A 24,597-nucleotide genomic window follows, 5' to 3' on the forward strand; every position below is an offset into this window, starting at 1 on the left:
CAGACTCGCATTTAATACAACAGATACAAATGGCCAACAACAGAAGAACTGCAAATACTGACATTTGAGGCTCAATCTTAACAAAGAAAACAAATGGACTAACATCCCAAGTGGAGAACAGTGAAAAACAAAGAATAAAAATAATCCCAAGACTGCAGAAAGAGAAGGATTCACGGGGATCCATAGGCGAGTAATGATCTTTATGTAATAACCGTTCACTAAATATACAAATAGTTTTAGGGCAGCCAGATCCCCTATAATTCAGCCTGGAGTATATTCTTTACCTGAACCCTTGGAGTTTTTTCTCCAATGTAAAATACTAACCTTGGAAACAGTGATTATATCATTAAACTGTGTTTTCAGTTCCTCTTGAGCTGTTTCCTTGAAAGATTCATCCTCAGTCTTCTGGTAGAGCTCCCTGGATTTCGAGGCGAGATGGTGCAGGGTTCCGGCATGATCTTCTGCCTCAGACACGATGGACTGGAAGTGGTCCAGGAGGGAAAACTTCTCCTTTAGACCTGGCTGTGGTTGTAGGGGATGCTCCACTTTTTGATCTACGAATTCCATCCACTGCTCCAACTGGTTTTTCCACTCTAGGTAGTCGTTCCATTTGCTAATCACAGACTCCAAAGTGCTAGAATTAATGTCACACATCACAAAAATAAGTTATCTTGACATGCCTACTGAAAACTTAGTAGGAGGGCATTGCATCCATGTAAGCTGTTTTACTGAAGGCTATTCTGTGATGAAAACACTGCTTCTCTGACCCACAATAGTTTCCTCAAATGAAAAGAGATCTATGTTGAATTTGAAGTAAGATGTTACAGTCATACAGGCATCTAGATTTGTCTTCCGAATGCGAATGGACCTAAGTAAGCAAAGTTATGTATTTTGTTGTTAAAACATCAGTACTGGGGCACCAATTAAATTTTATTCAATATATACCAATTCTTAATTTTCTTGGACCCAGTTTACCTTATTAAAAATCAGTTGATAACTATTTCTTGACTAGAATTCAAAATTTAAGGTATTCTTTCTAAGTACATAATATTATTAGATTGATTTTCATTTAAAAATGGACAGTGCTTAGTGCTCCTGAGTTGAATGTGTAAAGGACAAAAGGGCTTAATATATTTATAATATAAGAAGCATAGTCATATAAGTCATATAAGTAATAGTCAAGTAAATAGCTCTCCAGACTGTCAAATAAAAGGCTCTCCAGACTGGCATTTTTTAAAAACAGATTTAAAAAATCTGTTAATGCCATTATTTAGCTTTACAAACTACTCTAAACTCATCTTAGTGACCATTCCAAGCATCCCTTGCATATAAGCCTATGATCCTGGAGTTCTATGGTGGAGTTCTGTAGAGTTCTGTATCCTGGAGTTCAAATTGCTCCTTTTGCACCAATAGAAACCTCAACATACGTACTTTGAAGTGCTATCCTTTCCTTAAAGAATTTTCTAGAAAGTCCAAATCAATCTCATCTCTCCAGAAGCACCCCCAGGCCCTGCTTTATCCTACAAGCCCACAGTGCCTTAGTAACACAACCTGAGTCGGAGCGTTTTAGAATGCATCCCACCCTATCCTCTGAGCACTTAAAGAGCAAAAACTACTTTGTTTCCTTTCGTTATTTTAGCTCGATAATTGGAGCACTGCTACTGCTTAATATGTGGTTGTCAAATTTAATTTCTTACTGAAAAAAAGCAGAATCAAGGATTTGAACCTGCTTCTTGTATTTAACATTTTATTCCAACATCCAAAAAATATTCACCCACATTCATATTCCCTTTTATGGAGCCAGCCTATTGCCAAGCACTGGGAGGTCTGGTTCACACTCCAGCAGTACTCATTCTAGAATAATAGAACCAGGGGATCTGATTTCTTTCTTTGTGGACCATTATAAGTTATTCCTGAGATTCAAAGTCCTGCTGGCTTTGGGAGTCACCACCTATGCTCTGTATTTAAAGAAAGCAAAACAAAACAAACAAAGTCTCTAAAATGTAGTTATAACCATGGTTCACCGTTTGCATTGGTGTGGATAACTGCAGTGTTGTGTTGTGTTATGTTTTGTTTTGTGATGAGCTTTAATCTTTTATTCATCTGTTTCTTACACTATTCATTTATTTATTATTAAGCACACACGTCCCCCGTGACCTAAAAGTATATACAGCTTTCAGAATATGCCTGCTGGAATGTAATTTAGTAGAATTCTGACTGAAGGTCATTGGTCCCACCAGCCAGCCAGATGATCTGCAGATACGTGGAAAAGAAAGGAAGGTGGCACTCTCCACTCATAAATTTAACTGCAACAACACCAGGCGTAACAATCAGTATCTTCTCTGCTTGCTCCTCGTCCGTTGCTGTCTTCTCTATGGAATCCCAGGTGGGAGGATCCTTGGGTGTGGGAGAACGTCCCCACGCACCGCAGGACATAAGCTCTCCTGGCCTTAGTCACTAAACGCCAGGGATGCGCCCATCACTGGGACAATCTAAAAGCCTACATACATTTCCACAGCCCCATTGTGGGTGACATTACTTCTGATTAAGAAAAAGATAAACACTTAAGCTGAACAGTTGCTAACAAATTAATTCCCTGTATGTTCCTCTAAAAAGGGAAACATTATTAAAGTTATTAAAGACCATACACCCTTGTTTTGATGAATTGAAAGGAGGGATCTTACTGAGCCCACGTTGTGTGCAAGATTCCATGAGAGATATTAGGGAGATGTAAATATTACACACACACACACACACACACACGCACAAAACAAGCAAACAAACAAAATTGTCTTTGTCATTACAGAAACTATAATCTAGGCAAAGAGAAGTATGCATATAACTAGCTAAAATAATATGCTTGGTAACTCTACCACAGGATACTCTCAGCATTGTTCCATCATTTACTAAGCCACGAGGTTTTATTTAGGAAAATAAACACTAAAAATAGGCTCTGTACCTCTGAGCACGGACGGAGGAGCTCATGATATCAGCCCACACATCTTTAAGGTTCTGTAGCTGAGTCTGGATCACCTTTTGACCTTGTTTGTTGCTACTTCTCAAGGCCTGTTCCCCTTTGCCAATGGCCATATTCAACTTAACTTCTCCTTCCCCTTTCATCAGGAGAATGTCCTATGAAGGAACAGTGAATTCCTGTCAGTAGGAATATTAGAACCTTCTCATATTTTGAAAAACAGTTATGTTTCCCATGAGAAACCTTACTCACTTTAAAATAAAAACACAACAAGAAACCCTGGACCGTAGTGCAAAATGATGCTTTATTTAATTTTTTTTTTCATGTTTATTTATTTTTGAGACAGAGACAGAGCATGAGTGGGGGGAGGGGGCAGAGAGAGAGAGGGAGACACAAAATTGGAAGCAGGCTCCAGGCTCTGAGCTGTCAGCACAGAGCCCGACACGGGGCTCAAACTCACGAACCACAAGATCATAACCTGAGCCAAAGTCGGACGCTCAACCCACTGAGCCACCCAGGCGCCCCAGATATTTAATTATTTAAACATCAGATATCAGGAGTCTTGGAGTCAAGGATTAACTCCAATTTAAATTCTTGGAAAACTCTGGACCACTAACCTAGAAGCGTACATTTACTGAATGTTAGTTTCAAAGTAAAAAGAAATTATTTTAAAAATAAAGACACACTTATCAGAAACCTAACAGCCCCCTCCCATCACTGCCTGGCTAACTCCCATCTTTCAAGGTCCCCTTCATTTGACTGCATGCTGGGTTGGTGGACACACTTGTTTGCTTTGGTCATGGCCCCTGTCTCCATGGGCTACTGCAGGTAACTATTTACAGGTTAGTCTCTCCCACTAGACTGTGAACTGGAAAGGAAGCACAAATCTTTGTCTCCATTTCCCCAATGACTTGCATAGTGCTTGGAGTAGAGTCAGCATCTCATAACATCTGCTGAATACTTACTAAATGAAATCAAAAATTATTTTGAAGCTATTGAAGGGGCAGCGTGATCCCTCCGTATCCCTTTCTCCAATTTCTCTGTTTTGCCCACATGATCTTCACTGAGAGGCTCACGGAACAATTAGGACCCAGCTCAGATATTTGTGAATCTAAGCAAATTGGTCTTTAGAAGTTGTCCGTGTCTGGCAGCTGTTCTCCGCTTACCTGTATTTGTAACAGCCGCTTTTCCAAGGTGTCTTTGCTTCCAACGGTGCTCTCCGCACAGGCCAGTCTGTCTTGAATGTCCTTCACCCAGGACCACATACTCTGCACAGCTTCCTCCAGGGCTTCGTGCTCCTGCAGGGCCAGCTGGCAGTTCCGGAGTTTCTCTTTGGTCGTTCTGAGTAAGTTCTGGTAGTTGGTGAGGAGCTGGGAGCACAGGCGTCCTTCTTTTCCAGCCCCGTGACCCTCTTCGCTGAGAAGCTGCCCTCTCTGGGAAAGCTTATCCAGAGACTCTCTAAAGAAAACAGAAAAAAAAAAAAAAAGTTGAATTCTGACATTCGGGAGTGCAACAGATAGTCAATCCTGGAGAAGCAGCCAGACAAGAGCTCACGGCTAACATGCCTTTAAAAGGAAGATGCTGGGGACCTTCACAGGGCTGGCTACCTGTGATTTCTGATCCCTATGATTTCTCTGAATGCACTCAATATACATCCGGGGATTTCAATCCATCTATGCTGTGCATAGATCCCGCCCTATATTTTAAGGAATTCACATCAGAAAATGGCCCAGGACTGCCTTGCCAGCCTCATCTCTAACATTTCTCTGTTCTGACTTCATGCTCTACTCCTGAGTTGTCCCCAGACCCTCTGCTTTTTGGTGTATACACGAGGATTCCTCCTTTGTGAAAACCCTTCTACTCTCCTCTGCTTCCTTCCTAGTTGGCCTTTCAAATGCCAGCGCAGGCATCACCTCCACAGGCAGCATCGCACTGACCCCAGGGAGGGAGGAGAGTACAGGGCTCCTCCTCCGTATCCATTCTGTTTCTGTCCTGCTCTATGACCTCATGCACCCTGTCCGTCTCAGTCCTCAGGCTTTCATCCTGCAGAAGCCAGGATTATTGCACTCATCCCATATCCCCAGGACCCAGTGCAAAAGATAACGTGCAAAAAACCAGTTTCTTTCAAAAGGCCATTATATGAGTGCTGATGGGTTTCCTTGTTGTATCCTGGGTACTTGGCGCATCTCAGTTTGGATTTATATTAATTATGTCAAGGGAAAGTGTAGTCTTAGTGGGAGGGTTGGCTTTACCTTATTCTACAGAGTTCTGAATTCTGATCAGTATGTCTATCAAAAATTTTCCAGGATACCAAAAGGGAGAGTGCAGATGTGTGAACACAAACTCTTGTGAGTACTGAGAAAAGAATACAAACTTTATCTCCTACAAGGTCTGTCATTTTTTTTTCTGAGCATCCTGTGGACCTCTGTGATATATGATTTGTACAACATTATATCTACTCTAAATTACATTTCTTATAATCTGGTAAGACAAGAAGTTGGCTTAAGCAACAAAGTTAGTTAAATAATTCAAGACGACGGATATCACTTGTTGCTAAAAGAATTCCTTAATGGATGATAGAAGTTCAATAAATCTCAAATCTGGGGCACTTTGAAAAAAAAAAGGCATCCCCTCCAGATAGTTGAGTGTAATATTATGATGAAAACAATCCAGAGGATGGGGAGGGTCAAGTGGCCAGCAAGGGAGAAGTCAGGTGACCCAGCTGGAGAACCTGGGAGGGGGGGGGCAGCAGACTGGGGGCAGGGGGGGGAGGGGAGGGGAGGGGGGGCAGCAGACTACATTAGAATTGTCTGGAGAAGTAGCCAGTTACAAAGAGCCTGGGGGCAAACACACTTAAGGATTCTTAGCCTCTGGTCCTGGAACACCAGAGAATACCAGCTCAAGAAGAATATGTAAAGTCATTTTAACAGTTTGGAAGAAAGAGAGAAGTAGGTGTGGTCATGTTACATTGTATCTAGACAGGAGTCAAGATTTAAAAAGCAAATAAAGTGCAGTGTAATTTTCAGAAAGTCATATAGTTAGAATGATACTGTTCTTCTATTAAATCAGCAAATATTTTTTTTTTTTTCTGGTACTATACCAGCCATTGGGACTATAACAATGATAACGACCTAAAGGTCCCTGACCTCGAGGAACTCACTATTGGGGTTTGGCGTGTATAGATTCAATGAAGAATTTACTCCGTGGTAAGGGCTGACAGAGACCAAAGGGCTCACAGGGACCAAAGCATTCCAGGAAAATTTTATAATAGTCATCAAACTAGCACACCAATAGCAGCTGTCACTATGGGTTATGTCTGTGTATTTGTTTGCATGTTTGTTTTTTAGGCAAGTTTGACCAAAAAGAAGACTCAGCAGAAAGAAGGAATGAATATGATTGGAGTTAGACATTTTTTACTGAATTGATCACTGTTGCTGATTTGTCTGATTAAGCAGGCTGGATGTTAGCCTCTGCTGCTTCACAGATGAGTACATCTGCTCATTAAGAGGATAGTTAAGAGGTTTGAGTCAACCATTTGCAACTACGTGGATAGAACTAGAGGGTATTATGCTAAGCGAAATTAGTCAGAGAAAGACAAATATCATATGACTTCACTCGTATGAGGGTTTTAAGGGACAAAACAGATGAACATAAGGGAAGGGAAGTGATATAAAAACAGGGAGGGGGACAAAACATAAAAGACTCTTAAATATGGAGAACAAACAGAGGGTTGCTGGAGGGGTTGTGGGAGGGGGGGATGGGCTAAATGGGAAAGGGGCGTTAAGGAATCTACTCCTGAAATCACTGTTGCACTATACGCTAATTTGGATGTAAATTAAAAACATAAATTAAATTTTTAAAAAGGAAAAAAAAAAAGAACCTTGGCGTCAACCTGCACTCCAAGTACCAACAAAGCAACTGAACATGCCAGGGTGGATCATGAATTCAGTGAGCAAAGCCCTGAAGCTGGTGAAGTCAAAAGCACAGGCCAGAGAACTTTGCCTGGGAAAGGAGCCAGAAATGTTTGCTCAGCCAAGAGACGACGGAGAGACAAATACCGCAATGGAGAAGAGGAACCTCCAGGACAGTCGGACTTAATGGCCATAGCTTTTGCATTACTAAGAATGTTACGAGGATGGGTACGGATTGGAAATAAAACTGGCTGCTCAAGTATGTGAAGAATGTATGGAAACTGGGGTCTAAAGCATTGCTTTTATAAATGAAGAGTACCCTTTATTATGACCTGCTATCCTTATCATAACCTCTAAAAACAAAGTATGGTACTACTAGCAGCAAAATGCTGAAAGGCAAAATCAAGAAATACAGGAAGTGAGTGGCCTGTCCAATTTATTGAGCAAAGGGAGGTGGACCTGGGATGCAGATAGCCCCTCACCTCTATCCCTGTGCCCTCTCCAGAATACCACTTTGCCATAGAGAACACCACACAATCATCTGTATCCTAGACATTTAGGGATAGAAAGATATACAACCACCATCACCAACCAACCAATCGACCAAGCAACCAACCAATGAACAACCAAAGCAAAGAGCCAACCAACCAGAGAAGTAACAGCTTGTTAGTACAGCAAGGACCTATTCCATCTCTGCACCATACCTCACGGCCAATAGTTCTCCCAGAAACATTTCAACTTTATGGACTTCATTCTTCTTCTCAGGAATGTGCTGTTTACTCTCTCCAAAGTTTTCCGTACTTAACCTTTCATCCATTTCGTGGATCCATAAGTTCAGTTTTCTGTGCTGATCCTCAAAGCTACAGAAAAGAAAATACTTTGTAGAAATCCTTCTGTACTCATTATAATAGATAAATTCAAATAGCTGAGGTCACAATGTTGATGGTAATTAAAATCTCATGAATTTTCAAGTATGGAAGAAAACTCAACAACACGCCCATCCAAATTATCATTTATTTCAGTAACAAAATGACAAATAGTAGACACGTGTCTTGAGATCTAAGCAGAGTCACCCCATCTTGTCAAATTGATTTCCTGGTAATCAGTTGGTAATTATTAGCAAGATTACATTCCTATGTCAATATGCACTTAATTTTGTGTCTTACTACTGGGGACTCCAATGGATTGAGTAGGGCAGTGGAAGCCCTGGGACAAGAAGGGAAAGTTATCTCTGTGTATCTTATGATGATTTAAATATGATCCAAGAGCACAAGGGCTCTAAGTTTTGAAAAGAATGTAAGTTCTCTAAGAAACCTGGCAAGAGTGAAGCAATTTACTCTGTGACTAGAAAGGCGTTTTGATGATACTGACATCCTTTTCCCCCTAGTTTTTTTTCTTCTAATTTTATATTCACCTCTGTTAACATTGCTTCCTGATTGGAATCTTGAGTCATAGGAATCTGACAGGTGTTTTTTGCCGTCACTCCAACCCAACAGAGGTGGACACAAAGAAAAGACTTGGATAATCTAAAACCTGGGTGCCAAAGCTAATATTTTGAGTTAACCAAATAGACAAAAAATACATGCATTTATGCATAATTCCTTAATTTTTCTGTATAGAAAATAAAGCCAAACAAAACCATCAGAGTCCAAGCAATTAATTACCGTTCTAGTGTGAACCTGTATTTAAGGTTTCTCAAAGTCTTTGGAAACATATTCTGTGTGTGATGAAATATACACTTATCAAAACAACCTACCTCCCAAGTTCTAAAGCACAGTCTTGAAGAGCCTGCTTGTCTTTAAGGCATTGTTTCAGAAATGCTTGAAATTCTTCATTAGCCTTTGTAATTTGCTCCTGAATGCTACTGACAATTTGTTTAGACAAATGTGCATACAAAGTTTGTCCTTCTTGAGTCACAGCATCAAGCTTGCTCTGCCCATCACTGATTGAGTCCAAAATGTTCTGTTTCAAGAAATAAAGGTAATACAATACGTTTTGCTATTATTCAGAGACCCTGGAGCATGGGAGCATTGACTGCAATTCTTAGTTCAGATAGCAGAGCAAGACAAGAAAAACAGAACCCAGAACCCAGAGTCTGAAAGTCTTTAATAAGGCCGGAGTGAGATCTTTAGCAGGGAAATACAAATCAAAACCACACTGAGATATCACCTCACGCCAGTCAGAGTGGCTAAAATGAACAAATCAGGAGACTATAGATGCTGGAGAGGATGTGGAGAAACAGGAACCCTCTTGCACTGTTGGTGGGAATACAAACTGGTGCAGCCGCTCTGGAAAACAGTGTGGAGGTTCCTCAAAAAATTAAAAATAGACCTACCCTATGACCCAGCAACAGCACTGCTAGGAATTTACTCAAGGGATACAGGAGTGCTGATGCATACGGGCACTTGTACCCCAATGTTTACAGCAGCACTTTCAACAATAGCCAAACTATGGAAAGAGCCTAAATGTCCATCAACTGATGAATGGATAAAGGAATTGTGGTTTATACACACAATGGAATACTACTTGGCAATGAGAAATAATGAAATATGGCCTTTTGTAGCAACGTGGATGGAACTGGAGAGTGTTATGCTAAGTGAAATAAGTCACACAGAGAAAGACAGATACCTTATGTTTCCACTCTTATGTGGATCCTGAGAAACTTAACAGAAGACCATAGGGGAGGGGAAGGGAAAAAAAAAGTGAGAGAGGGAGGGAGCCAAACCATAAGAGACTCTTAAAAACTGAGAATAAACTGAGGGTTGATGGGGGGGGGGTGAAGAGGGGAAAGTGGGTGGTGGGCATTGAGGAAGGCACCTGTTGGGATGAGCACTGGGTGTTGTATGGAAACCAATTTGACAAGAAATTTCATATTAAAAGAAAATAAGGTCAGAGTGAGAATGTACAACTGGATAGAATCAAGGCTCATAATCGAGGATGATGCCAGCCAGTCACTGGAACCACTGAGGACTAAACTGTGGACAATACCACGCTGTAAAGGAGGCCGTTCTCATTAAGGTCTCGCTCTCAGCCTCTCCGCGTTCTCACTGTCCTGGCCCAGCCCAGGCTGTACTTCTTCACGTGTTATAGTGTGATGTCCTCTAACTGGTAGGCTGCCTGCACCCCTCCCCCTCTTCTGATCTGCACACAAAGTCCTCCCTGCAGGTCCCCTCTCTTCTTGGTATGCACCTCCGCTTGAGAGATCATATGCATGAGCGTGGCTTCAGCAGAGCAGAAGAACACAGCAGAAATGCTGAGCCAGCCCTGCTTCTCCCCCGTGCTCCCGGGTGGCATTTGCGATGGCCACTCAGACGTTTCTTCGTGGTGTTCCACTGCATCTCAAGCTTAAAGGAGACAATTCCACATTTAAATTTACCACGCCTCCTGGAAAGCCAACTTCCTTTATTATAATGATCTTCCTACTCTGACTTCTCATAAGTTATCTACGTAACTGTCCTCACCAATGAGGCCACAAAATTCTCATGTTCCTCATTAATTTAAAAAATATTGTTTTTAATTTAAAAAAATTTATGTCTATATATTTTTGAGAGAGAGAGAGAGAGAGCGAGAGAGAGAGAAGAGCATGAGCGTTAGAATGGCATAGAGTGGGAGACACAGAATCCCAAGCAGGCTCCAGGCTCCAAGCTGTCAGCACAGAGCCCGACGCGGGGCTCGAACCCACAAACCATGAAATCATGACCTAAGCCGAAGTCAGATACTTTACTGACAGAGCCACTCAGGTGTCCCTCCCACCAAAAAATATATTTTTAAATGATACTTAACTGATACTTGCTTAACTGATACTTGCTTTGCTCATATCAGCCATTTAAAAAACTTGTCGAAAACTCAATTTGCGTCAGTCACTTCTGAACTCTACCACACAATGGCTTTCTCCTTCCTGAATTCATATATTTTTCGTAGTCAGTAAAACCTGTAAAATCTATAATACCTATTGCTTTGAGTTTGTCCTAGATCAAAATTTAGACTGTAGGTTACTGAAAAACACAAGCCATGTCTTCATTTTAAAACTCCTCCACAATAGAGGTGCCTGAGTGGCTCAGTCAGTTAAGCGTCTGACTGTTGCTTTCAGCTCAGGTCATGATCTCACAGTTGATGAGTTCGAGCCCCATGCCGGGTTTCATGCTGACAGTGCAGAGCCTGCTTGGGATGCTCCCTCTCTCTCTCTCTCTCTCTGCCCCTCACCTGCTCATGCTCATGTGTGCGTGCTCTCTCTCTCTCAAAAATAAACTTAAAAATAAATAAATAAAACTCCTCCACATAGTGATATGGTATAGATACAATTACTTATATTTTTACTGCTATAAAAATTAAAACTAAGTTTGGTTTTGAATGAATTCCAAAGAATAGTCAATAGGCTAAAAGAGAGAAAAAGGGGATCAAAAATTCTGTAGCTCTGATTTATTTTCTCAACTTTTCATATTGTCTATCTCTTTATGACTCAAGAAATCTAATTCTGTTAAAGAAGAAGAAAAGTTCAGAAGATCTGGGGAAAGAGATGATTTAGGTCTGACCTGAAGGCATGTGAGTACAGTTTAGAGAAGAAGAAAAAGGCTTTCATACCTGGAGATCATGGAGCTTTGCCTCTAGAACCTTGCTGTCGCCAGTTCTATCTGATGATTTTTTCGCCGCTGCCTTTATTCCAGAAAACCACTCTTGGAATTCCTGCATAGACTCTTTTGAAAGTAATGAAAATGAGAAATACATCCAAAACACTGAACGAGCTTCGTGGAATGCCATAATGAATTAATGCTGGCCTTCAGCTCATTGCATCTTGCCTTACAGAATATTCCAGAAAGAAAATAATAATCATGTAGAATATACGATAGCATGTTCCATAACTATGATTGTTCATGGCAGAATCGAGAAATTGCCTCAGAGAAAAGACAGAAAAGAAATTTGTATTCCTAAGATATCCGATTTCCCATTGTGTCTTTCTTTTGGTAAAGGAAGATAAATAATTGTCTGAATATGTAAGAGAGCAAAGGGACAAAGGCTCTAGGGGTGTTGAAGCCATTTTTATGGCAAAGGAAGGAACTGTGTCCTCTCTCCACCCAGCTGAGTTAGAGCCATTTCACATCTTCATAAGTGCAAATTGCACTTTCCCAGCTGGGTGGGAAGTCGAGTCAGGGACCTCTGACTGGCAATTTCCCGAATTACATGGCTACCACTGTTTCATGGCCCAATATCCAAGTTTACTGTGTTACTTCATCATAGCAGTGGAAGTAATTTTCCACCCAAATGAGCTATATGTAGAAAATCCAGATGAATTTCAGAATCCTGAAAATGGTGGATCCCTACTTTCTTGAGGAGAAAGAGAAAGAATTATGGCTACAGCCCAAGCACAACACTTTCAGTGCTCAAATCTGGACATACAAATGAATTTAAAATGATATTCTGCTAGAAAGCTTTTTCCAACTATTGCTGGCAGTTTCCAGGCAGCATTTGGTTTGGATTCTTTCTTATAAACAAACTACTCATGCAAAGGCTTGTCAGAGCTCACCATTGAAGTGCTTCTCCAGAAAATCCTGAAGGCTGGCCTGTGTTTTGGAGCACAACTGGCTCACAGCTTCATGGTTCTTTATCAGCCCAGTCATAGCACTGCCCAAGCTCTCCAGCTCAATGGAATGGTACTTGCGGCACAAGCTATTGAGATTATCTTGGGTGGAGCTGATGTTGCTTTGCTGACTTTGAAGTTCCTTTTGTATTTCCTACAGAATAAACAAATGCCATGAAGGATATTCATCACATTCAAGGGAAATATTCCATCTATTCCACTATGGAACTTTTTTTGGGAAACTGATGCTGTTGAAATACACTCAGTAACGTATGCATTTTTGTGGGATTTTTTTTTTCAGTATTTGTAATAGATCTGTGTTGACTCAGAATTTTGCCCAGTTCTCTTTGGGAACAAGTGCAAACAGCGGTTGAGAGGTAGTAGCATTTGGATTATGGTCTAGGATTCCAAGCAAATTGAATAGGTTCTTAGGGATTCCAGCCCATGATCTTGGGTTTAGTCAGTTGATTAGAAACTATTAATGGAGTCACCCCCTAAGTTCACATTCTTCAGTGGACTACTAGGGCTTTGTTTTAGGCTCACAGGCCACAGGAAAAGCACCAGTAGTTAATTTTAAAACACATCTCTTTAGTCTTAAGTACAGTAAGAAAATATGTTCAAGAGAACAGATCACATATGTGAAACAGTCAACTCAACTCACAAGCTTTACAGACAGTTGATCAGTAATATTATCTCTATGGACAGATGACATGGAAGTAGAATGTTGTCTCGACTGTTGGTTTTTTGTTTTTGTTGTTTGTGTTTTTTTTAATATATCCTTCTCTAGATAAAAGCAGTCATACTGACCAACAAAAATAATTAAGTAATGAAAACCTACTCTGCATTGAAATTTGAAAAATTCATGGAAATTTGAACAGGTCTTCTACAGGCTCTACTCTTTTACTAAAGAAACGTATTGGCAAGCATAGCTTATGAGCAGGCCCTACAGTAAGTAAAGCATGCTTTCTGCTTTTAGATGATTCATCTTCAATTTCCTACTACCTGCATTCATTTCTCTACCTGTTAACTTACTTTGCTGTATCCAATGAGTTAGTCGGCCTGATGTTAATATAGGTAACTGAGAGCAGAGTCTTTATTTTTATTCCAGTCACCACAAAATAGGAGAACCAATATGACCATTGGAAGTATAAATGCTTCATGATAGGTTATTACCTACCTTTACTTTTTTCAGTCCTTCCCATGTCTCCGTCTGAGCACAGTTCATCAACGCTTCTTCTACTTTTGTGAGCCAGCTTGTTATATCATTGATAAATTTCTCCACCTGTGTACTCTGAGTGGTGAACTCTTTCAAGGTTCCTTTTGCTTCTTCGGTAATTTCTTTGGCATGCTCCAGTTTCTGCCGTAAGTCTGCTTCTATAAACTAAACATGAAGTAGGATTTCATTAAAATCTGTGGCGACCAGGACACTCATTGGGTAGCAATTCTGTTCGTGTGCAGCTTAACTGTCAAAAACACATCAACCTAACCATGGAGGCTAATTCAACTTTTCTAAGAAGGGAAACCAGTGGGTGCAAGGGGTCAAACAAGTTAAGTGCCGGGAAAATGGAAACAGTACGTATTTACAGTTGACAGTGGATGTTAAAGTGGCAGTTTTGACAGAGGGCCCAAGGAAAACGGAAGGTCACGTTTCAAAAGCAGAGCTCAACCTACACAGAGTTACCAAGTTTGTGACTAAAACCCGGTTCTGAATTCTTCTCCAGAAACACTCACACGTGTATGTCCGGATGTAACCACGACTCTGAACAAACACCACTTCAGAATTTTATCATAAAGCAATTTTGTTTTTGTCTCCCACTTGAAAGCATTCAGTGAAGCTAGTTCTCTTCTCCCGAAGGAATTATTTCAGGAGGGCCCCTGACTCCTCTGGTCCTACAGATCATAAAAGGACTTATAATCATGATAAATTGCAAAATGCTTTCAATTCCACAATGAAAACATCTAGGCCCATTTCATAATCCAAACTGAACTTGAAGTTAGAGCTTTTATCTTATCCCTACCCTAGATCTGCTACAAATAGGAAGCCCATCTGAAGAAAGGTGTCAAGTGCCTCTTTTTCTATTTCCCCATTTTCTCTAGCTTCTGACCCTGCAGGTGCAGGCAAGCAGGAGGTGGCGGAAGGGCTCTGAAAGTTTTGACAACTATTGTGAGCTGGCATCTGTGCTCCTAGGCCAGGTGACATTTAGCATTCTCTCCTGTCACAGGCCTTCCTCTGTGGGGTTTTCTGAGACTCCTCTCAGTGCTGGGACCTCCCACTGACATTGCCTAGATACAAGCAATGCACTCTTCTCTGGCTCTTTCTCCTTCCACAGCCTGCGGGCATCTCTTTATCTTGCTGCTGAGGCCTGTTCCTCCCTAGAAAGCCTTCCCAGATAACCTGAGATATGCAAGCACTGATGCTTTGTCCTTTCCTTTCCTCTGATAATTCACTTCTGGGCCAGAGGTCACACTCTGGCATTCACACAACAGATGATTCTGAGATGCAGGCCACTCAAAATAATCACTTCTCCTTTGGCAAACACATCAGCAGTTGGCTAGCCTCTCTCTCACCCTTAAGGTCTCTCGGAGGAATGAGATAGTAGCCCTGGCATCCACCAACTGCAGGGGCACATGTCATGCTCTCTAGATGACACCACTGAAACTCTTCCCTTTATTTTAAGGTAAGGAACGGGTGTCCCGATCCCTCTTCCTTGAGGTGAGGGGTGATAGTGAGAAAGCAGAGGACAACGGTAGCTCTCTCCCAAGGCCCTGCCTCCATCTTAACTCTGCAAAAGTCCACCTGTTGCCCATTTATATCCTTGACACAGGCAACATGCATAAGCACTCCTTTTCACTTTTCTATTAGCACCCTTTCCCTCTTGTTGCCTCAGGTGAAACTTCTAACATTCTAGTACATGTAGATCATCCACCCGTGATGCTAAGTGATGGACACGCAGTCTCAGGTGAGAGCGTAAGTATAGTCAAGCATGACAGACGGGTTAGCAAGAGGCAGTAAGTAAAGGACAAAGGCACAACAGGAAGAAGGAAAATGTAGAGGAAATCCCTGAGGGCAGAAACAACGCTTAGGTTAAAGTAAGACAGCGGAACACTTAGCCTGGAGCCTGTGGTGCTGGCTGCCGAGAGACCACTCCCCCTCCCCCCCCTTCCCCGCCCGCCCGCCCATGCTACTTGTTCCTACAGCTCCCTCGCTGAAGTAGCTCAGACTTCCTGGTCGACCCCGGCCTGCCTCGTGCTCCCTGTGGATCTGTGCCGAACGCGGAGCCCCGAAATGAGGTTTGCGATGGCAATGTCTCCTAACCCAACGACTGGGTAACTGAATTAGAAGAATATCCACATTCATAAATGTGGTTTCTGCTCCTGTCCAGACGTAAAATGGTCCAAGAGGCAAGCTGGATGATACTACTCCTAAAATTTAGTAAGGAAAAGGGTGCTAATCACTTCCAACACAAATATAATATGTATATCAGACATGTGTTATTAATACTAGCACAAGGAATTCTAAAGATGTTAATGTTTTAACCCCCATATATGGTAAGAGCCGTGTGTTTTCTTGGAATTATGATGATAATAATGAGAATATATATATTGTATATATATGACATATAAAATTTATTTATTGTTATTGTATTACATATCGATTATATTAGAGATTATATTTGAGGTTGAGTCTAGTATACGTTAGTTATTACAAACCTGACTGAATACTTACCTGAAGGTCTGGTGGTGTTTCTGGATTTTTAGTTAATTCTTTAAGATCATTAACTTTGCAATGAAGTTCTTCCAATCTCAACGCTTTGTTTTTAACTTCAGACTGCCAAAATAAAAGACAAAGACGAAAAGCATAACTCGTCCAAACGTTGACATATTACAGTCAGCATTTAATAATTTCAAGAGTTAACTCTGACATGATGTCCTAACTTCAAGCCGGGGTTAAAAAAAAAAAAAAAATCTCTGTTTCATTTTCTGAGTCTATCATTATTTACGAATGTGGAAAAATGCCATCATTAACTTTCGCTTCCAGTGTGAGGGAGTATGCAGAACTTTCTCCCCATCCCCTTTTACTGGAAAAAAAAAAGCTCCTGGAAAAAATTAAACACTAACTAAAAAGTCTTGAGTCACTGGGGAGTTTCAATAACTGTCATTTATTCATTAGCATTAATACCACTGGCTACCACGGCAGAGAAATTCCTTTGAGGAAGGATCTCAAAGCACATACACATTGGGAGTGCCTAATTAACTGTGAACTATATGTAATACATAAGAAACATTCAAATAAAACTTTAAAATGTTTTTTAAATAAAAGCCTTTTTTTATATTTTGCCTTTTTATTTTCAATTTATTTGCACCCACACTAACACACACACAAAAAAGAAAAAAAAAATGGGTCAAGAATCATTACTGAACAAATTAGATGCTTGTAAACATAACTATTTATTTGGAGCCACAAAGGAACTTTTGATAAAGGATCCCTCTCAACTTCAATATGATGTTTTGGTGTTCGGGGGACACTAACAAACTTTCAGTCCAGAAAGTAATTTACTTACCCAGAAAGCAATCTGCTTACCCAGTAAGACATGATGAACTAATTGTCAGGCCCACTGGCTTCCTCCAGGAGCAGGCTGAACAATTAAAAGATCACACCTAGTCACTTACTCACTTTCTCTCCTGAATTGCAGCAGCAACTCACTATGAGGCACTGGGCTGAGCCCACTTGACTGATTGTATTCGTTGCCATACCACACAGCCAATAACATAAAAACCCACTTCTGTGAGTGACTGAAGCCGGACACGCTGAACGTGGGGCTGATGTCCACTGGCTTCCTGGATCCCAGAGGTCAGTAGTAGGAGTGTACTGTGTGCCAGTTACATAATTGGCTCCCCAAAAGAAGAAGACCCCGACTTGCAAAATTTACCCCCATTTTGAGCTACAACACGATGTCACCGCACGTGGGGTTGGAAGCATTGCTCCACAGTACAACATCCTACCACATGTCCCCCAGGCAGGTATAATAGGGACCCATAACTCAAGAGCCTAGATAAGAGTTGTGTGTAGAACAGAAATTAAGAGTTATAAGTTTTAAGTATTTATTAGCTTCATTTTAATATACGTATTTATATTAAATTTATATATTATATAAATTTATATAATAAATTTAATATATATTCTATTAACTGTAAATTTATCTACAATTTAATTTTCCGTGATGGTTGTGTTTAACCCTGGCCTGTGAAATTCTTTAAATTTTGATAATTTTTTTAAGAGCTGGTACAAGCCCTCTTCAGGCATACACTACTGTTTGAGCCGGAATGTTCATTTAACGTCAAAGATAACATCTTAAGAGACTGTAGTATCCCTCTCCTGACTGCACTTGAAGTTGGGCTGATTTCCTCTACTTCTGTTTGCCCTTAGAAATAGGTGTTTGATTTAAGACTCTCCAGAAAGCTCTTTGCGTCAAGGCTAGATAGCCTAGGTATACAGTTGATTCACCTACATTTTTTCAGACTACAGTCATTCATCATCTATCTGTCATGTTCCATCGGTGTGCCAGGCACAGTACCAACACCCAGGCATGCAATGGTGAATACCAGTCTGCCCTCATGGGGAGGAGTTGGCTATATGCTTTATGAAACAAGTTATCTTTTGTCACTATTTCCTCTGACCTTGCTTCATTGTTCATCCCTGCCTAATTACTACTGCACATTTCACATACATACTGTTATGTAAATAATGTAAATGCCATGAGGATAGGGGCTTTGTCTGTTTTACTGTTTATTCTCAGTGTCTAAAAGAGTGCCTGACATGCTTGTTAAGAATCTGGGGACACCTGAGTGGCTCCGTCAGGTGAGCATCAGACTTCGGCTCAGGTCATGATCTTGCAATTTGTGAGTTCGAGCCCCGCGTCAGGCTGTGTGCTGGCAGCTCGGAGCCTGGAGCCTGCTTTGGATTCTGTAACTCCTTCTCTCTCTCTCTGCCCCTCCCCTGCTTGTAGTCTGTCTCTCTCTCTCAAAAATAAACATTAAGAAAAAAAAAAGAATTTGATGAGTGAATAAGTAAATGAATGCAAGAATGGAAATAAAAAGTTTAAAATAAATTGGCGACTAGAGCTTTTTAAAAGGTCACTTTCTGGGGAAGGCTGTCACACTCCCGTCTCCAGTTTTCTTCCGTTTCTAGAGCGGAAGTAGAAGAACCCAGCATCTACGGTAAGTGTTCAGCACATGGTAAGTACTCAGTAAACATCTTGTTTGAATGAAAAAAAAAATCTAAATATGATTAAATTACAAACGCCTTCAATTTGGTTTTCCAGTAGGAAGGTGCCATAGTCTGAAATGAATGGAAAAATGGGAAAAAACAGATTTTATGGGCTTTTACTTTTCTACCAATATTTTAAGTTTAGAGGCCCAACTAAGAAGTGATAAAAAAAAGAAAAAAAAAGTCTTATCCATTGCCTAGTCAAGTCTCTAGTAAATAGCAAAAGATAGTTACGACTTTTGTAACATTCATATGCGTCTCTGAAAGAAAGAATGAACTTTTAAAAAAAGGACACATTTTTCTTGTATTCTGGTCAATGAGCTCACAAGCTCACGTATGTAGATGTGGTCAATTTACCTCAAATTCTTTAAGGAATTCTTCTGCTCTGACGCTATTATTCAGGTTACTGATGCTTTCGGCCAACTGTGGAACAGAATTGTTTGACCATCCGTCGATCTCGTCTTTACTTGAAAGCACATCACCCCAAATGGTCAGGCTTGCCCTCAGCCTATCCATGTTTTCCTCAATTTTCTCTGATACCTGGGATAGAAAACAGAAGCCATGTCACTATTAGTCTGAGGCTTTAAGATGCTCCCTGCCTCACCAAATTGCTAAATAATGTCAATGCTTCCTCAATCAAAAACTATATTCTCACTTAAAAAGTTTTACAAAAATTATTATAAGGGAATTCGTGCACTTGACTCAAATAAATGCTAACTATTACATAAACTGTTTCTGTCATTGGGAGAGTTGACTGAATTTCTGAGACATTTGATTTTCATTTGTAAGTTGGGAAACTAAGAACAGGATTATTGGAGTCAATTATAATATAACATTCTCTAGGATAAGGGTCCATCTAGGGCAGTATTATACTTATTTTTGAAAGGAACACAATAAGCACTTTTATTTGTAATGCTGAAGTATAAAAGTGGACATAAATTAGACTTGAACATATTTATAGAATAAATAAATATGTAAGACAACAACCAACTTTGTACAACCAACTTTGTCTAAAGTAAAGCACTATTGCTTAATACTCTTCCTGTAGTAAGAATGTTTTTTAACATTTTTTTAATGTCTATTTATTTTTGAAAGAGAGAGCCTCCAGGCTCTAAGTTGTCAGCACAGAGCCCGACACGGGGCTCAAACTCACAAACCGTGAGATCATGACCTGAGATGAAGTCTGACACTTAACTGACTGAGGCACCCAGGTGCCCTAAGCATGTTTTTTTTTTTTTAAGTTTATTCATTTTAAGAGAGAGAGAGAGAGAGAGCAGGGGAGGGGCAGAGAGAGAGAAAATCACAAGCAGGCTCTGCACTGCCAGTACAGAGCCCAATGTGGGTCTCGAACTCAGGATCTGTGAGATCATGACCTGAGCCAAAATCCAGGCAGATGCTTAACTGACTGAGCCACCCAGGCACACCAAGGATTTTTTTTTTTTAATTTTTTTTAATGTTTATTTATTTTTGAGACAGAGAGACAGAGCATGAACAGGGGAGGAGCAGAGAGAGAGGGAGACACAGAATCTGAAATGGGCTCCAGGCTCTGAGCTGTCAGCACAGAGCCTGACGCGGGGCTCGAACTCACGAACCGTGAGATCATGATCTGAGCCGAAGTCGGACGCTTAACCGACTGAGCCCCCCAGGCGCCCCTGTTTTGTTTTTTTTTTAAGTGGAGGCAAGTAAGGTTTCCTGCAGTTCTCTAATTATTTGATTAGAGTACACAATTATCAATATCTAACTTTAGTAATATAGTTTAAGTAATTTAATCAATAGTAATGCATTGTAGGTTAACAGAAAGGCAACAGAATCACAGGATTTTTGAGCTGGAAGTTAACGTAAAACATGTATGGATTGAGATGTAGAGTTCCAGAGAGATCAAGTTGTTCACTGGTCACACAACTAGTAAATGACAGAGCAAGAACAAATACCCAAGGATGTAAACTACAAGTCTGATTTATACAATGCAAATATAGTCTTAGTACTCTAAGTGATTATACGTTATAGTTTAATATTCTGTAGGACATTTATAAATTATTCTTCAATTTTTATCCATAATCTCAGAGTTTTGAGGGGAAAAAAACCATTTGGAGTTATAAATTTGTTGTGATTGAAGCTACCAAGTTAAATTCTAGAAAACTGCCACTGAATATTAACAAAATAAATCAAATAACCTTTTTTTACTAATTCTAAACTTTATGTGAATATTGTTTTTCTTAAAAATGTCATTTTGCCTATAGCATTAAAAGCTAAAGATGAAATTCACATCCCCAAATAATCCTTTACCCCCAAATATGATAGACAAATATGAATATTTAAACTGTTCATACAATCCAGGTGATTATCTTACATCCAGCCATCTGTCCACAGTGCTCTCCATGTCTGTTTTCACGAGGTTGAAATCACTACTGTGAATTTTTTTCAGCTCAGATAGTAACTGTTTTCCTTTACTTGTAAAGTTATCCAATTCTTTCTGTTTATTACACATTTCATTCTTGACACTTTCATGCTGTGGACATAAATGTTTCTTTAATTAATAAAATAATCAGCGATAAGTCAGGTGTTCAAAACCATTTGCCTCTGAGAAATTTATTTCATGGTTTGACCTTATGCGGAAACCAGCGATATGAATGAACTATATATCTTTTTGAATGGCTAGAATCCTAGGATATCAGTATTCCTAAAACAAAACAAAACAAAACAAGTTGAGTTTGTCAGCATGAATGTTCTACCTCTATATGTACTGACAAGAGTTTTGTAGAGAATTCATTATAAGTGAAAATAAGACCTACTAAGTCTACTAAAATAAATACATTTTTAAAAAACTTATATAGATATCTTTTTTTTTAAGTTTATTTATTTTGAGAGAGAGAGAGAGTGGAGGAGGGGCAGAGTCTGAGATGGGGAGAGAGAGAGAGAGAGAGAGAGAGAGAGAGAGAGAGAGAGAGTCCCAAGCAGGCTCTGCACTGCCAGTAGGGTCAATGCAGGGCTCGAACTCACAAACCCCAAGAACATGACCTGAGCTAAGATCAAGAGCCGGACACTTAACCGACTGAGCCACCCAAGCACCCCTAAGAGAAATAGATTTTGAATTATTACCTTGGATAAAGCCCATTTAAGATCCTCCTGATCTTTTATAGTAGTTCTGGTTGCAAGCACATTGTTGGCATTTTCTAGGACTTTAGAAACAACTGACTTCAGGTTCTGATAGTCTCTCATTAAGTCAATAAGTCCACAGCATTGACCCTGGCTATAATAATTAAAGAAAAGATATCATTTATTATGATGTATGAAAGGGAAGGATTCTCTATGATTGGACTTGATATGTAACCACACACATGTATTCATAGATGGCTGCTGGAATCAAGAGGAAACCATATTTCTACCCATTGAGGTCAAAGGAGTGCTGATCAAGCCAACTCAACTCTAATGGCCAAATTGTTTCAGTGAATGAAGAATGCACACAGTCATTAAAACAAATATGTGACCTCAATGACAAGAAAAAATATGTTCTTGACAACTAAAACTTATGTAGATACCAACAATCTTTGTTTTTTTTAATTTTTTTTTGTTGTTTAATTGCATCGTAGTGGTGTGTATTAAGAGGAAGCAAACAAAACAAAATAAAACAAAACCCCCACACCAAACAAACAAAATAACACTGCTTAATAAGTAAAATACACATGAGGATGTTGTTTTCCATTTCAATGACATAAATTTTCATTGAATTTGAATCCTTTTAAAATTGTGAAAATAAGAAGACAGTTTTTGTTTATAAGTATAAAATGTTTCTGAGCAGGCAATTCTACATGTAGGAATTTTTCCAAAGACAAAGATGTACACTATGATTGAGGTAAAATTATATTCTTTACATCATTATTTATAATAGGAGAAAAAATAGAAATAACCCAAATGTTAAAAATAAGCTATTAATTTTTTTAAGCTTATTTATTTTTGACAGAGAGAAAGAGAGAGCATGAGTTAGAGAGGGGCAGAGAGAGAGGGAGACACAGAATCCGAAGCAGGCTCCAGGCTCTGAGCCATCAGCACAGAGCCTGATGCAGGGCTCTAACTCACAAATTGTGAGATCATGACCTGGGCCAAAGTTGGATGCCTAACTGACTGAGCCACCCAGGCGCCCCCAAAATAGGCTATTAATTGAATAAACTCTAATATATTCTTATAATTGAATACTGTGCAATCTCTAACAAATCACAATTTAAGAGAATATTCAATAATATGGAATAAAATTTTACAACACAGTTAACTTTCTAAAAGCTTACATTAATAATCTATAATATACAACAAAAAAACTTATGTACATAAAAAAATTGAACATGAATGTTTATAGATGCTTTTTGATAGTCATTAAACTGTAAAGAGTCCAAATATCCATCAACTGGTGAATGAATAAGTTGTGGTACACCTATTAAATCGAATATTATTCAGCTATAAAAAAGAATAAATGTTATTAATACACATAACAATGTACATTATGCTAAGCAAAAGAAGGTATTTACTCAAGTGCAGTAAAAACTTAGGCACATGCAACCAATTGACTATGAATGTTTATAGATGCTTTATTTACAATCATTCAAACTGGAAAAAATCCATTTGTATGTGATTCTGAGAAAAATAATACTACAGAGACATAAAACTGATCAACAGCTGCCAGGGACTAGACATGGGGGACGGGTTGATCACAATGAGACATAGGAGGATTTTTTCAGGTGGTGGAATGATTATACAAGAGTTGATCATAGTAATACTTACACAGTATGTGTGTAATCATAAACTGAATGTGTGTTAAACTCATACAAGGGCATACACTTAACAGGATGAAATTTATTATACATATATCATACCTTAATTATAAACAAGGAAAACAAAACAAAAAAAGAAAATCAGAGGTTAAGACTCTCACAGTAGCCCTTTGTAATTGTTGAAACTCCTGCTTTTAAGCACTACGTTTCACCTACCATTGTTATTTCAAGACATCTTCCTCGATAAAGTTTTGTAGGACTAAATTTTTAACGTATGAGAGACACAGAATACCTAAGGTGGCAAAAGATACTCAACTCGATCACACCAACGCAAATCAACAGACAACAGCCCAATGCCACAAAATAGAAAGTTGAAAACAACAACTGAGAGGATTTTTACTTACTTTTCATGAATTAGTTTTTTGGTATCATCCCAGGTGACCTCTAAGCGGTTTATCTCCCTGTCGACCTCAGATGCAAAGGCCACATCTTTCTGAGCAATTTGTTTAGCTTTGTCTTTCAACCAACATAGTTCATGCTCATGAGAATTCAATTCATCCTCTAACTGATTAAAGACTCTCAACCTGTGAATTAAAATGTTATTATATTATTAACTTATTAAAGGTAAGAACTAATATTTCTTCTCCATAAAGCACACCTATAGCTATCTGGAAAAACTTTTTTTTTTAATTTTTTAATGTGTATTTATTTTTGAGAGAGAGAGAGACAGCGTGCACGATCGCGCGTGAGGATGCGAGTGGGGGAGGGGCAGAGAGAGGGAGACACAGAATCCGAAGCAGGCTCCAGGCTCTGAGCTGTCAGCACAGAGCCCGATGTGGGGCTCAAACCCACGAGGCATGAGATCATGACCTGAGCTGAAGTTGGAAGCTTAACAGACTGAGCCTCCAAGGAGTCCCAGATATCCAGAAAAACTTTTAACACAGCAATTAAATTAAGGTACCTCAACTGAGAATGATGCCTTTTAAGCCTAAATTTGCAGAATTCATACTCTACCTTAGGAAACATTTAAAGTCATTTTCGCTATTCATCATCAACTTTCTATTAAGTCTGTATTCTCTTCCTATTTTGCTTTCACAGTATAAGAC

The 24,597-nt window shown here is 39.6% G+C and overlaps 1 protein-coding gene across 22 annotated transcripts in view; it reads right to left on the minus strand.

Moving 5' to 3' along the window:
- Positions 1–24,597, minus strand: part of SYNE1 (spectrin repeat containing nuclear envelope protein 1) — a 475,092-nt gene that overhangs the window by 240,657 nt on the left and 209,838 nt on the right. For all 22 annotated transcript variants that reach the window (XM_045058235.1, XM_045058234.1, XM_045058221.1 and 19 more), the window contains 13 exons: positions 23,896–24,075; positions 21,828–21,978; positions 21,079–21,237; positions 19,086–19,268; positions 16,188–16,289; positions 13,638–13,841; positions 12,407–12,614; positions 11,467–11,579; positions 8,642–8,847; positions 7,590–7,745; positions 4,141–4,432; positions 2,960–3,132; positions 325–634 (listed from right to left, as the gene is read on the minus strand). In XM_045058235.1, the coding sequence (XP_044914170.1) occupies positions 325–634; positions 2,960–3,132; positions 4,141–4,432; positions 7,590–7,745; positions 8,642–8,847; positions 11,467–11,579; positions 12,407–12,614; positions 13,638–13,841; positions 16,188–16,289; positions 19,086–19,268; positions 21,079–21,237; positions 21,828–21,978; positions 23,896–24,075 (2,437 nt within the window). The remainder of the gene's footprint in view (positions 1–324; positions 635–2,959; positions 3,133–4,140; positions 4,433–7,589; positions 7,746–8,641; positions 8,848–11,466; positions 11,580–12,406; positions 12,615–13,637; positions 13,842–16,187; positions 16,290–19,085; positions 19,269–21,078; positions 21,238–21,827; positions 21,979–23,895; positions 24,076–24,597) is intronic.

Source organism: Felis catus, chromosome B2 (assembly GCF_018350175.1).
Source record: "Felis catus isolate Fca126 chromosome B2, F.catus_Fca126_mat1.0, whole genome shotgun sequence".
NCBI lineage: Eukaryota > Metazoa > Chordata > Mammalia > Carnivora > Felidae > Felis > Felis catus.